The sequence below is a fragment of the Uranotaenia lowii genome, chromosome 2 (assembly GCF_029784155.1).
Source record: "Uranotaenia lowii strain MFRU-FL chromosome 2, ASM2978415v1, whole genome shotgun sequence".
In the NCBI taxonomy this organism is placed as follows: domain Eukaryota; kingdom Metazoa; phylum Arthropoda; class Insecta; order Diptera; family Culicidae; genus Uranotaenia; species Uranotaenia lowii.
The window spans coordinates 84,836,982-84,850,936 of record NC_073692.1 but is presented as its reverse complement, the minus strand read 5'-3'; the positions used below and the strand labels follow the sequence as shown (position 1 = coordinate 84,850,936).

The window sequence follows — 13,955 nt, the reverse complement described above, 5'->3', positions numbered from 1 at the left end:
TGGAAAAACAGAATACCACGTGAAGAACAGTTTCGAATTTGCGGACGAAATTTCGAAACTGCAAGTTCCAGAAGGGTGCGTGATGTTATCTTTAGACGTCATCTCTCTTTTCACGAATGTACCGACGGCAAGCGCATACGAATACATCGAAGACAAATGGCATATACTTAGGAAATACACGACCATCCCGCTCGCGTCATTCGGAAAAGCATTGAGAGTTGTACTGGGAGCGTCTTTTTTCCAATACAACAAAAAATTCTACGAGCAAGTCCACGGAGTCCCTATGGGCTCACCAATTAGTTGTATTGCAGCAAACATCGCGATGGAACAGCTGGAAAAACAATGCATCGACAGATTGAGGGAAAAAAACATACACCTCTCTGTCTACAAACGATATGTGGATGATTGTTTCATCGTCGCTCGCGAAGAGGATGTGGAGTTAATTTTTGCCGAATTCAACTCCGCACACACGAGTCTCAAATTTACCATCGAGAGAGAAAATGAGCAAACAATCCGTTTCCTAGATATGACGTTGCTAAGGAAAGATGGAAAAATTGAGAAGACTTGGTACCCCAAACAACCAGATGGGCGCTACCTAGATTACTTCTCGGAAAGCCCATACACACACAAAATCAACACCGCTTACGCGCTGATCGATCGTGCTTTGAAACTGTCGGATGCCGAAAAAAGGAAAACCAGCATCACCACAGTCAAGTCGATACTTAGAAAAAACAACTATCCGCAAAACATGATAGACAGCGTTGTACAAAGAAGAGTGCACAATTTGTATAATACCCTCGAAAACAAGCAACACATACCCGACGGTAGCCGTTTCATGTCGTTGCCGTACATACCATGTCTGACCGAGAAAGTTGCGAAAATCTTGCGCAAACATAATTTGATTGCAGCTCCTAAGCCGTGCGACAAAATCAAGTCCAACATCTTTACGAAACTTAAAGACCCAATTCCGATCATGCAACAAACAAATGTCGTTTATGCCATCACATGCGCTTGCGGAAATGAGTACATCGGACAAACGTCGCAAACTCTTGCCAAACGCATCAAACAACACGAAACCACCGTGCGTCTAAAACAGAAAGCTACAGGCCTAGCTCAGCATGCGTTGGAAAACGGCCCCGGTCATGTGTTTGATTTCCCGAAAACGAGAATTCTCGAACGAATCCCAAATACAACACACCGTCGGATAGCTGAAAAACTGCACATAAAGATGCGAGAGAATCGTGCAATTAACATCCAACAGGACACAAAAGGCATCTCGAGCGTGTACAACGGACTGTGGAAAAAGCTGCGGGAAAAAGAGGAAATGGAACTACATCGCAAAACGGAACACATTCAGTCGACAGCGAGCCGCAGCAGCAGCAGCATCAACAGTGACTAGAAAAAATCAATGTGACCGCCCCAGCGGGTGTAAAAAAGCTATTAGTGTAAGCGAAAGATAGTAGATAGGAAAGATGAGAAAGTTTATATTAATTAATTAAAACATTTTTTTTTCCGTTTATTTTTTATAAAATTAGTTCTGAAGATGGTTGAAATAAAATAAGTAAACCGAAACGTAAACTACACGGCAGTTATTTCATTGAATCACCGAAAAAAAATCAATCCAAAAAACGAAAAGAACATATACTGTAAAGCTTAACTTACTTAAAAAAAATCAGAACCCGGCAACGTTACACGATTTGTCTATGTATCGTGTGACCAACATCTTTTAGATCTGTGCTCGTGAATCTCGTTTTTAAGCTTTTTTTCTTCAAAAAAAAAGGCTTCCAATTCACCAGAACGTCTTTGTCGAAGTGTTGCACTGGGAGAGGATCCTGGACAACCTGTCTGCGGAAGAACTGACGAGGGTTCTAGCTTGTGTTTGCGATGCTGCGATGATGAGAAGGGCCAAGCGTAAAAACACTAGGCCACCCGTCTACTGGTGGACAGAGGAAATTGCGGGTGTGCGTGCCGATTGCCATAGGGCAAGGCGCAGGATGCAGAACGCAAGAACCCAAGAAGCGAGAACGGAGCGTAGGCCACTCTTCACAAGCGTGAGATCGGCCCTCCGCAGGGCCATCAGCCGCAGGGAAGTAAGAGGGCACGTTTCAAGCAGTTATGCCGTGACGCCAATCACTGTCCATAGGGTGATGCCTATCGGATAGTCATGGGCAGAACTAAAAGTGGGGGTGGAAAAACTTCGCGAGATCGCCAAGTCTTTCCAACCGAGGAAGGCCCCCGGACCGGACGGCATTCCGAACGTCGCAGTCAAGCCGCGATCAAGGAGTTCCCCGATATGTTCCTGACATCGTTGCAACGATACGTGACGGAGCGGGTGCTCCCTGACACGTGGAAACGGCGAAACGGCGAAACTTGTTCTTTTGCCAAAACCGGGTAAGCGTCCAGGAGACCCATCGGCGTATCGACCAATCTGTTTACTGGATACAGCGGGTAAGGTCCTGGAGAAGGTGATTCAGAACCGACTTCAGAGATACACTGAAAGCGAGGGCGGACTCTCGGAGAAACAGTTTGGTTTCCGTCGAGGTCGCAGCACTGTAGATACCATCCGCTTGGTCATCGACAGAGCCAGGCTAACCAAGAGGAGAGGGCTCCGCTTTTGCGCGGTGGTCACTCTGGATGTGAAGAAGGCCTTCAACAGTGTCATTTGGACAGCGATTGCGTCGTCGCTCATCCAAATGAGGATCCCGGCATATCTGTATAGGCTCGTGGAAAGTTACTTTCACAATCGCCAACTGCAGTATATGACCGGCGAGGGTTTGCGAACACAAGAGGTTTCGGCGGGTGTTCCACAGGGGTCAATACTCGGCCCGGTTCTGTGGAACATCACTTACGATGAACTCCTACGAACGAGCCTCCCACCGGGAGCTGAACTCGTAGAATTTGCGGATGATGTAGTCCTCTTGGCGAGAGGCTCCTCAACAGCGGAGGTTGAGCTGCTAGCCATGGTAGCCATCCAGGCAGTGGAAAGCTGAATGCACTCCAAGTGCCTGCGTCTAGCCCACCACAAAACCGAGATGGTGCTAATCACCAACCGTATCTCACCCCAAACAGGTACCATTGCCGTTGGACTGTGCAATATCGTGTCCAAACGCGCAATCAAGTACCTAGGGGAGTTAATAGATGACAGGCTCAGCTTTACGAGCCATGTCGATTACGTGTGCAAGAGAGCGGCAATGGCCACGGCCGCACTCACACGGATGATGCCAAACTCCCAGATTGTGGTGACGAAGAGGAAACACCCGAGCATGTGGTGTTTGTCTGTCCGATGTTTGCGGCGGTACGTTCTTCCATATTTGCCGCCTGTGGCCCGACACGACAGCAGATAACGTTGTACAGAGGATGTGTGCGGATTCAAACACTTGGCATGCGGTCAGCGATGGGTTCACCCGGATCATGACTGCCCTGCAGAGGAGCTGGAACCAACGGCAGTCTGCGAACGGTGTACGATGACTCCATCGACGGGGAGCATCTATCTGAGTAGTGTGCGTCCGATCCTTTGATCGAAGCTACAAAGATGAGGCATCACGCGGGGGGGGGGGGGGGGGGAGGGGGGTATCCGAGTAGTGCCGCTTCTTAAGGCCCAAGTAACAATTTTAGCTTTATTATGGTCAGCAAAATATCGTTTGGACTATCGCATTAATCTCCATAAAAAGCTAAAGCGCATTCTATAACATCACCTGGACTCTAATAAAGCCAAAATCAGGCTATTTGGCCCTACCCTAGAAACGTCATCAAGACATATAATTGTTGGTCACCAAAGCTTTTAAAAAGCTATTATTAAACATGTTAGAAGTTTTTGTTTTTTTCGGTTCTGTCAGTTCTCTGAGTTTTTTTTATTTTTTCCAGCAACTATAATGGTTGATGAATGACGATTGCATTATTCAGATATGATCTGGTAAAATTAATAGTTAAAAAAAACAATGTTTTAACCATATATTGAGCGTCTTTTCTACTGCCAGTCAAGATTTTAGGTAAAATGTATATGAAATAGTATCTTAAAATAAATGCGCCTCGTCAAATCTTATGGTCAATCATGATGGAATTGATGGAAAAAGGCCTGAAAAAATATTTTCCAATGCTTGCATTGTGAATCCATCAACATGGCGTCATTTTGTGCCCTTCGATTTTGCAACCAACATGGCGTGAGTCAATTCATAGTTTTGTTATGGTTTAATGATGACCCCAAAAAAAGCTACGATTTGACGTTTCTCTCGCAAGCCAACCAATTACACGCTAAGGTTGAGTTCCTCATTTCTGAGTTGTTAATCATTAGTACAGTAAATGAGGACAGACGTTTTGAATGACCCGTGGAATAAATCATGAGTTGAAGTCAAATTTCGTTGTCTGACGCCATATTGAAATCCAAGATGGCGGCTTCCGCTGAACTTTAAAATGGTGTGAATGACTTGAAATCGCATGAAACTCCAACAAAATGGGTATCGGGTGAAAGGGCTAAACGAGTAGAAGTTGAATTTCGCTATCAGACGCCATCTTGAAATCCAAGATGGCGGCATCCGCTCAACTTTTGATGCTTAATGCTGACAAAAAAGTCGCATTAAACCACCACTATACGGGTATTGGGTGAAAGGGCTAAACTGAATTTAAAATACTGTTAATCAATGAAAATCGCTTGAACACAACTTTTTTTCACGTAATACTACATTAAAACTACTATTTTAAGACAATTTAGATCATTTTAAATCACTTTTATTATTTTTTCATTATGTTTCTAATGCATTTAGCACTTTTCTTGTTTTGTTTATAGTTTTTGTTTTTTTTTTGCCATTTATGTAATTTTATTATTCCTATCATGCTATTATGTTTAAATTGTATTGGCCTTATTCTAACGAAAACTATAAGGCTATGTTGTTTCTGTTAACCGTCTGATTTAAGCACATGTGCCAAATTCGATGTTTCCAAAATCGAATGTTGCCAAAAACGAACAGGGTCTGTGTTGTGGTGGTTTTTGTGGGATTTTCTTCACTTACAGATTTTCAGAGAAACGCGAAAAGAGATATTTGACTTCTATCATTTAGCCTTAGCACCCAATACAATATATTTGGGAGTTTCATGCTATTTTCATTCATTTACAGTATTTTTAAGTTCAGCTGAAGCCACCATCCTGGATTTCAAGATAGCGTCAGAATGCAAAAATAAACTTTTTATAACTTATCCCAATTGACAAACACCCATATTTTGGGGGTTTCATGCGATATTCAATGATTAAGAGCATTTTTAAAGTTTATAGAAAGCTGCCACCTTGGATTTCAAGATGGCGTAAGATAGCAATATTCGACTTCTACTCGTTAAGCCCTTCCACCCACTACCACCTGGGTTTCATGTCATTTTAAGCCATTCACTACATTTTAAAGTTTAGCGGAAGCCGTTATCTTGGATTTCAAGATGGCGTCATATAGCGAAATTCAACTTCTACCGGTTGATTTCTTTCAACTTATACCCCTATAATATAGGTTTTATGCGATTTTCAGTCATTTACAGTATTTTCAAGTTGAGTGGTAGCCGCCATCTTGGATTTAAGATGGCGACGGGCAACGAAATTTGACTTCTACTCGTTTATTACTTTCACCTTATAACCATATTGTGAAGGTTTCACGATATTTTCAGTAATTTACAGCTTTGAAAATAAAAGCGGAAGCCGCCATCTTGAATTAATGATGGCGTCAAGCAACAATTTTTTTCCTACTATTTGGGCCCTTTCACTTAATACTCAAATTGTAAAGATATTCATATCACTTTCGGTGATTTCAAGTTTTCAAAGATGTATTTTTTTTAATTTTAACTCAAAACCAACACGCATAACTTACCAAAAATGTATAAAAATGGGAGTTTCAATTCAAATATGTGCTATCTAATCTGAGCGTGTCCTGTTTTGACATCTTGATCGAGAACTGTCACTAAGTTTTATGGCATTTTAATAATCATGCACTGAGTGCTATTATAGAACATGCAAAAGAAAGCTTGGAGCAAACTTCTAGGTTTGTGTTTTATTATAGTTTAAAAAGAGCATTCATAACTCTTTCAAAATAACTAAAACAGCATGTTTAATAAAAGTTTTATTAGCGTTTTCAAAATAATCTGAAAACATATGGTCGAAAAAAATTATAAGCATTCTGCATGACCATAATAAAACCGCCATAAAACGAGCTGCACAAAAAAAAAGTCATAATTAAACCATAATAAAACCTCCTAATGCTAGTTGGCATAATCTGTGTTACTTGGGGGGGGGGGATGCTGCGAGGACAAGACTTTACCTTCCTCGTAGCGGACCTTGAAGGAAGAGGGTTAACAACTGTCGGGGGATACTCGAACGTGTGCCGTGACAGGCGCGAGTCCAGGACAAGCTGCTCTCGATCTGGCACACAACGGGCAAAAAAATCCGCGGGCCAAAAATCCTAGTGTTGCCAGCCAAGGTGGATAAAGAAGACTGGACAACGGTCGGAGAAGACTGACCCCATCGACGGGGAGCTGTCAAGTAGAGTGCGTCCGACCCCACGGTTTGAAGCTACAAAGATAAAGCATCATCTTCTGCGTAGTGGATGCCGTGGGTGCGTCGTGTTCGTGCGTAAAATGCTCCACCTTTGGGGAGTATCCAAGTAGGGTGGTTCTCACCGACAGAAGCTGCGGGGATAAGACTTTAACTTCTTCGCAGTGGAAATCGTTGGGAAGGGGTTATTCCACATTCGGGGAATAACCACGGGTAGAGTGGCTCTCGACGCCGGGTGTGCCATTCGAGTCGGAGTAGGATGACGTCTTCGTCGGGAATCATCCGAGTCGTTACGTTAAGTCCCGCGCGTGTGCCGTGGCAGACGCGAGTCTAGGATAAGCTGTAATCGATTTGGCACACGACGGGCAAGGTGGCGAAGTGGTCGGGCTTCGAGTCGCTAGAGGATAGGTCAGGCCTCGAACCTCCAGGCGGAGAGGTTTGTGTGATCAACCCCGAGTTTTTATGACGAGTGGTCGAGTCTTGAGTCTAAATAGGAGGGATCAGGCCCTCTTATCAACAAGAGGAGGAGTATAAGTGGTCACCTCGAGTCATTATGAGGAGAGGTCAGATTTCGAGTCGTTAGAGGAGAAATCGGACCTTGAATCGTGCAGAGGAGAGGTAAACCTTGAGTCGATGCGAGGAGGGGTCGGATCTCGAGTCGTTAGAGGAAAAATCAGGCCTCAAGTCGCGAAGAGGAGAGGTTTGTGTGGGAACCTCGAGTCATTGCGAGAAGATGTCGGTTCTCAAGTCGTTAGAGGAGAGTTCAGGCGTCGAGTCGTAAGGATGAGAGGTTTTGCTGGAAGTGGTCTCGTAAATGAGTATTGCCTTGGAGTGCACTAGCGTGAATAGACCTCCCACTATTGAAATATAGTGTGCTAAACAGTTCAAGGTGGAAACCAGGTCTGCGGCCCCAGGTGGAGTTTACGGAGTAGGGGGTATACACGGAGTATATCATGAGTCTTCCCATTGTACCCATGGACGCAGAGTAGCAAACTGGCGGAACGCGGTGGCTCACCGTGCCTTGGAATAGAAATCGTAAACCGGGATTTACCACGTATGGTTACCAACTAAAAAAAAGGCCTCCAGTTCCTTGTTGAGGAAAACTTCACACCTCTTTTCCGTGTTTAAATTTGTAAATGACCAATTCGTCAATGTCCTGATCGAAAACTTGATGAACGAATTCAATTCCAGAATATTCGAATCCAAAATTTTGTTGACCGGTCTTCATTGATGTTCGAATTGCACACAGTACCGTTAGTGCATCATACAAAATACTGTTGCTCCAAATCAGAGGTGCCAGGTCGTTTTGTCAAGAATCAGTACACCGCGAAGAAAAAAAAACAGTATTTTTCAGGACATCACTAAATTGGTGAAAATAACAAGCAGTTCTGCTTAGATTACATAGCTAAAGGCGAAATATAGGTTCTGAAGACGCCTTGAATTATGCAACTGAAGCGAGAGTTATCTTGGCTGGCCTGTAGTAAATATCGAAAAACATCATTTAAATATCATTTGAATCAAAAATTATCATTGGTTAAGCTGGTTTAACTAAATTATTTGAGATTTGTTTGATGATCTCGTCATTTAATAATAAATTTAGTTGTGAATTGTTTTTTTTTTAAATCAGGACAAATCGGGACATTTTAAGGGCCATTTTTCAAAAATCAAGACAACTCAAGCGTTCTTGAAAAATCAGGACGGCCTCTCGAAAATCAGACAAATCCCGAAAAATCAGGACACCTGACACCCCTGCTACAAATCAATAGCCAAGCAGAAACTCATTCATGTGAGGATACAATTTGTGTTCGTGAGATATGACAATTTTTAAGTATAGGTTTGTTTGGGTACGGTACAGCTCCAGCTACCAGTTGTAACCAGACGGTAGAAATAAGTGCGCAGTTTTTCACTGACCTCCGCGATCGGTGCTGTTGTTCGGTCGAAAAGTGCTTAACGTGGATTATTCGGCCTGGTGATGATTAGCGGGTGTTGTTTGGTCGGTACCGTTCGTCGTGAAACCAAACAAAAACGATTTCAACAGGATCTTTTAGGTGAGTTCAAGGTTTGGATATGACCTTGAAAATATCCAGTGGCAGCAACAATGGCTTCTCGCATCAATCATCAACCGTGGAGATGATCAGTATGACGTTGTTTGTTAAACTAGGTTCATGAGATTCGCCTCCTCTAGGAATCGGAAAGTGCTTGAGAAATACCCTCTGGGTTTGGGAGAAGTGATGTGGTGATGTCAGGGCCGTTCGCAATCAGTGATGATCGTAAATTGATGATTGCTGATATGACGTAGACGCTGTCAGTAATGTTCGTGCTCGTTGCTCCAAAAGCCCCAAGCCGTGAGTAGTGGTGAGATTCGTCATTCGGAAGCAGTAGTGGTGATACTTGACGTAGTGTTGGGGTTGGTGAGATGTCTGAGAGCCGTTTTTAGCGGCTAAATAATAGATATCCTGCGTTGACCAGGGCGTGTTGATGGGTAGGTGGGCCGGTGGATGATGAGGATACCAAGTTCCAAGGATGTTCAGTGTAGATGATTTTCCGAAGATTCCAAAGGCATCAATCAACAGAAGAAGTGCTAAACGCAACGTTTGAGTTGAAAACGGCGATAGCTGACTTCTGTTGCACGGAGGTGGCTGAAGTCTACTATAGCTAATAGTGGACCGGTGACTTAGTGATGAGCGTTGATTGATTGAGAGATAATTGTGCTGATTTGGGAACCTTCTTCTAGTGCCAATTTTTCGGAGCAATGGCGATCGAAGAAGTGATTTCTGGCGGTGTTATCGGGTTGGGCTAGCTAATCTTGGGGTGCTGGGGTAAATTGGTGGACTATATGTTCCGTGGGGGATCTTGGGTGGCGAGTTGATTGGGCTTCCTTCAGGTAAGTAGGAATTCCAATCGGTCGGACTGTGATTTGGGCAGAAAATTCGGTGTTGGAATTCGACTCCGGGAAGGAATCAAGTCGTATCGAGCTAGAAAACAGCAAAATCGGATCATAAAACAGGATAGTGTGGCCAAAACTCGTGCTGAGAAGCTATACGACCAGGTGCTAATCAAGTTCGACGAGTGTCTTCTGATGGACGATGAATCCTATGTCAAGACTGACTTCGGGCTTGGAGGGATGTTCCAACCATATTTAAAATTGTTTTTGCCGACAAATTTGCACGAGAATTTATGATTTGGCAGGACATTTGGAGCTGTGGTAAAAAATCGAAAATTCATGTTACAAATAAGACAATGACATAAAAACCATAAAAAGAGTGTCTCCAAAAACTAATTTTGAGGCTCATTCGATCCCACGACTATCCCGTTATGTTTTGGATAGACATGTCGGGTCCGGGACGGTTCCAACTATAAAAACCCCTCAGATGACCACCCAATAACGGTTTTCGGATCCGAAAATAACTAAACACGGCGATTAGACTTCTACTTTATCTATTTCGCACTTTTCGCGATACCGAATAACTTCACAGTCCGTTGAGCACTGTCATGGTTATCTCAATCAATGCGTGCAGTGATCCTGAGAGAAGTTCGAGGATCATTTTTACTTGTAAATTACTGATCGATATTATTAGGGATGATCAATCCCACAATCGGCCACCCTGACCATCATCCGGCCCGGATGATGTTTTCCTTTGATCGCTGAGTTCATCTCCGTTTTCTTCATAGCCGTCGTTCATCGGGAACCGCGAACCTTTATGAAAACCAACCTCCTCGAAGTCGAACCTATTGTTTCGCTTTTTCTTGACCGCCCGATACGATCCTAGGAACTTTCGTGCGATCTTGAGATGGCTCCCGAATTGAGTGCGATTAGTCGCTACCAAATCTCCTGAATCATATTCATTGGATTTCGCTTGTCCGATTACACTTTTCATGATGAAATACACTTTCGGAGTTCGATCTTCCTCCCGCATCGAGCAATCCACTACGTAAACGTAGGGTTCAGTGATATCCAAAGAAGATGATAACTGATGAACAAACTGATCATCGTGAGGGAAAAATTTGGATCCACTCACAGACACACGCACATCACCATGCAAGAGAAGGTTACGCCCGATAAGAATCTTCATGTCGAAATCTTCATTGTCGAGTACACTGAATTTCAGGACCATCACTGTACCGTCAATATCCACTTGCAGTATACAGGTTCCCACGGTGGACGTGGGTCCACTTATTGTCTTAAGTTCTTGTTTCTCGTTATGATTGAGCAGTGCTCCTACTTCTTTTAGAAAGTCCAATCGCACTAGGGAAACAGCTGCACCACAATCAAATAACGCCTCAATTTGTGTTGAGTTAATCATAACGGGTAAAAAGGTTCCGTTCACGACCGATCTATCACTACACAAATTCACTTCGTTTTTCTTCTGGCAATCTCGCATTAAATGCCCGGGAAGTTTGCAGTTGTAACACACTTTTGATTCCGCATTACGTGCAACAAATGAACTACTCATCCGTCCTTGCTTTATTGCAACGCTCCTCTCATCCCTAGTTTCAACGCTGTTAAATTTATTTGCTTTTGCATTTTGATAAACTCTGAGCTTCTCCTTAAAATCATCAACGGTCTTGGCACCGTATAAGAGAGTTTTTTCAGGCCCATAATCAATGATTCCGTTTACCGTATGCGCTATGATCGATTCAGCGTCCAAATCAGCTTTCGATCCTAACTCGCGCATCAAAAGGTAGTATTCAGAAACAGACTCTGATGGGAGCTGCTTGCGGTTGCGTAACTTTTCGTGAACAATAGCACTGTTTTCAACGCAATCAAACTCTCCGATGAGAAAACTTTTCATAGCTCCCCAATTTGTTACGTGTCGAACCGTGTTGAGTGACGACCTTGCTAGGCCGGTTAGTTTTTTCTTTGCCACCACATACTTTCGAAGCTCCGACAAACCGATCGAATCAGCCATCTCCTCGAAATCGAGAATCCATTTCCGAACCGAATAATATTCTGTGCCGGAAAACTCGTTGAACGCAGACTCAACTTCTGTAACAGTGAGCCTTGCAGCTTCGTACGTTGCATTGTTGACAAAGCCAGCAGCACCAGACTCAGCAGCACCTTCATTCCAGGAGTAGTCGTTCTCACTTCTCACTCTTTCACCAATGTCACTGAGAGTCGCACTTGGTTGTAGATGGAGATGACGTTGTGGGGTACTCAAACCAGTAGGCGTATGCGCACGCAAACGCAGGTCCTCTATTACACCGTGCAACCGTGTGTTCTCCATGCGTAAATCACTCATTTCGTTTCTGATCTCTTGCAGTTGGTGGGTCATGTTCGCAATCGAAGTGTTAGAAAAATTGAGCTGATCTAAAAGCCGGGCGAAATCTTCTCCATTTGGGCTCCATCTTGGAAGGAATTGCGGAGAACCAGCAGGGCCGTTGAATCCAAACGGGTACATGGTAGTTGTAGAAATCGAATGAGGTTGTGTGCGCAACTTTTACAAAAGATCTATCGCACCACACTTTCTTTTTCCTTTTCTCGATCTCAGGCCAATATCACACTATAGCTAACTTATGAATAATTTTTAGAATATCCACTTTTGCCACTATAAGTCAGATATTGCTTCATAAAAACTGACTATCAAGACCTCCTGTCTTGAGAACTTAACTGTTCTGCAATTAAACTAATTTTCCTAGTTCTTTTGCTCAATTCGACTCAATACACGGAATGAACATGGGTCATGAGGTTTCCCGGACGAGCCCCCAAATTTGTCGGGTCCGGGACGGTTCCAACTATAAAAACCCCTCAGATGACCACCCAATAACGGTTTTCGGATCCGAAAATAACTAAACACGGCGATTAGACTTCTACTTTATCTATTTCGCACTTTTCGCGATACCGAATAACTTCACAGTCCGTTGAGCACTGTCATGGTTATCTCAATCAATGCGTGCAGTGATCCTGAGAGAAGTTCGAGGATCATTTTTACTTGTAAATTACTGATCGATATTATTAGGGATGATCAATCCCACAGACATTTCAGTCATTACAGCAAAGTCGTTAAAGCGTGTTACAGGGAAAATTCGAAACCGTGACGAATAATTTTATCCGCATTTTTTTCAAAAAGTATGTAGAAAATGCCACATTTGTATTAAAAAGAGATCTTGAATTCAATAATAAATATCTGAAATAAAGGCAATTGTTCTTGATGCAATTATATCACTTAGCATAAACGAATCTGCTGCTCGACTTTAAGGAAAATCTCCGCTTTCATGAATCAATAGTATATGAACATGAATGTCATTTTTAATTCAGATTCAATCATCAGACTAGGAGTCAAAATTGAAAAAGTTTATCACATCGCAAAACAAGATTCTCTAAGGGTTTGAGTACAAGTTTTTGCGAGTGTTCTGATGTATTCCAAAATTTTAAGATTCAAATTCAAAGAAAAAACTTTGTCTTAGAATGAAAAACTGAGATATTGATTATTGAGATCTTGAATCGATTTTCAATCTCAATGTTTTTATGCACGATTCCGAGTCCAAATCAATTAAAAACCTCTTATAGTAAAAAGCTATGTACAGTACCGTTCATAATTGTATAGAAATTGGAAGCAAGCGCACAATCACTTCGACTTTGATCTTCCATAACTTTTCACTCTGATGATATTTTTGATCAAATTTTTTGCGTTAGATAGATCAACTATCACACTATAATTACACAAAATTTGAGCTTTTTGGAGTTTGTGTGGCCTGAGAAACAGTAATTCTACGAAACTCGAACTTTTTGGACTTTTCTCATTCAAACTGCAATATCTCTGAAACTAGCAACATTTTTTATTGAAATTTTGCACAGCGGTTGTTGAAATATAAAGCAAGCATGTCTGAAGTTTTCGAAAAGTTCTATCGATGAGATCAAAAGTTATGCAAGGTGCGATATTTCAGGCATGAACCTTGAAATGCAATTTCTATAGAATTTTGGACGATTCATGAGAACAAAACCGTTTCCTCCGCCAATCAGACAAAAAATGTCTGGCAAAAGCAATGAAGAAAAGAAAAAAATTAAATAAATGGTCCATTTGTGATTTGAAATCAGAATCTTTCAATATTGTTGTGATTTTTCGGTTGAAATAGATTGACAGGTTGTTAAACAGAGAATATGGAAACATTCGTCCAAAATTATATAGAAATCGCATTTCAAGGTTCATGCCTGAAATATTACACCTCGCGTAACTTTTGATTTCTGTAACAGTATAATAAAACCACGTATTTCGCAATAGTTATTTATTCCAAATAATCCTAACTTTTAGTCTTCACCAAAACTACACGCGCTTCGCTTGGACGGTCACTTAACAAAAATGGCAGTCCTTCATTCGTTTTCTCCCTTCCCCAATCTGAAGTATATATCGGTCCTTTTCTACCATTCACATCCAATCTCGTTCGCACGAGGGGTGCGCCACTACATCCCCCTTAAAACTTCTTGAATTAATGA

The 13,955-nt window shown here is 42.4% G+C and overlaps 1 protein-coding gene across 1 annotated transcript; it reads left to right on the top strand.

Annotated features, from left to right (window-relative positions):
* The first annotated feature begins 526 nt into the window (after nucleotides 1-526).
* On the top strand, nucleotides 527-1,399 carry LOC129741619 (uncharacterized). The gene has a single exon (XM_055733358.1). The coding sequence runs from the start codon at nucleotides 527-529 to the stop codon at nucleotides 1,397-1,399; it is 873 nt and encodes a 290-aa protein (XP_055589333.1).
* Nucleotides 1,400-13,955: the final 12,556 nt, after the last annotated feature.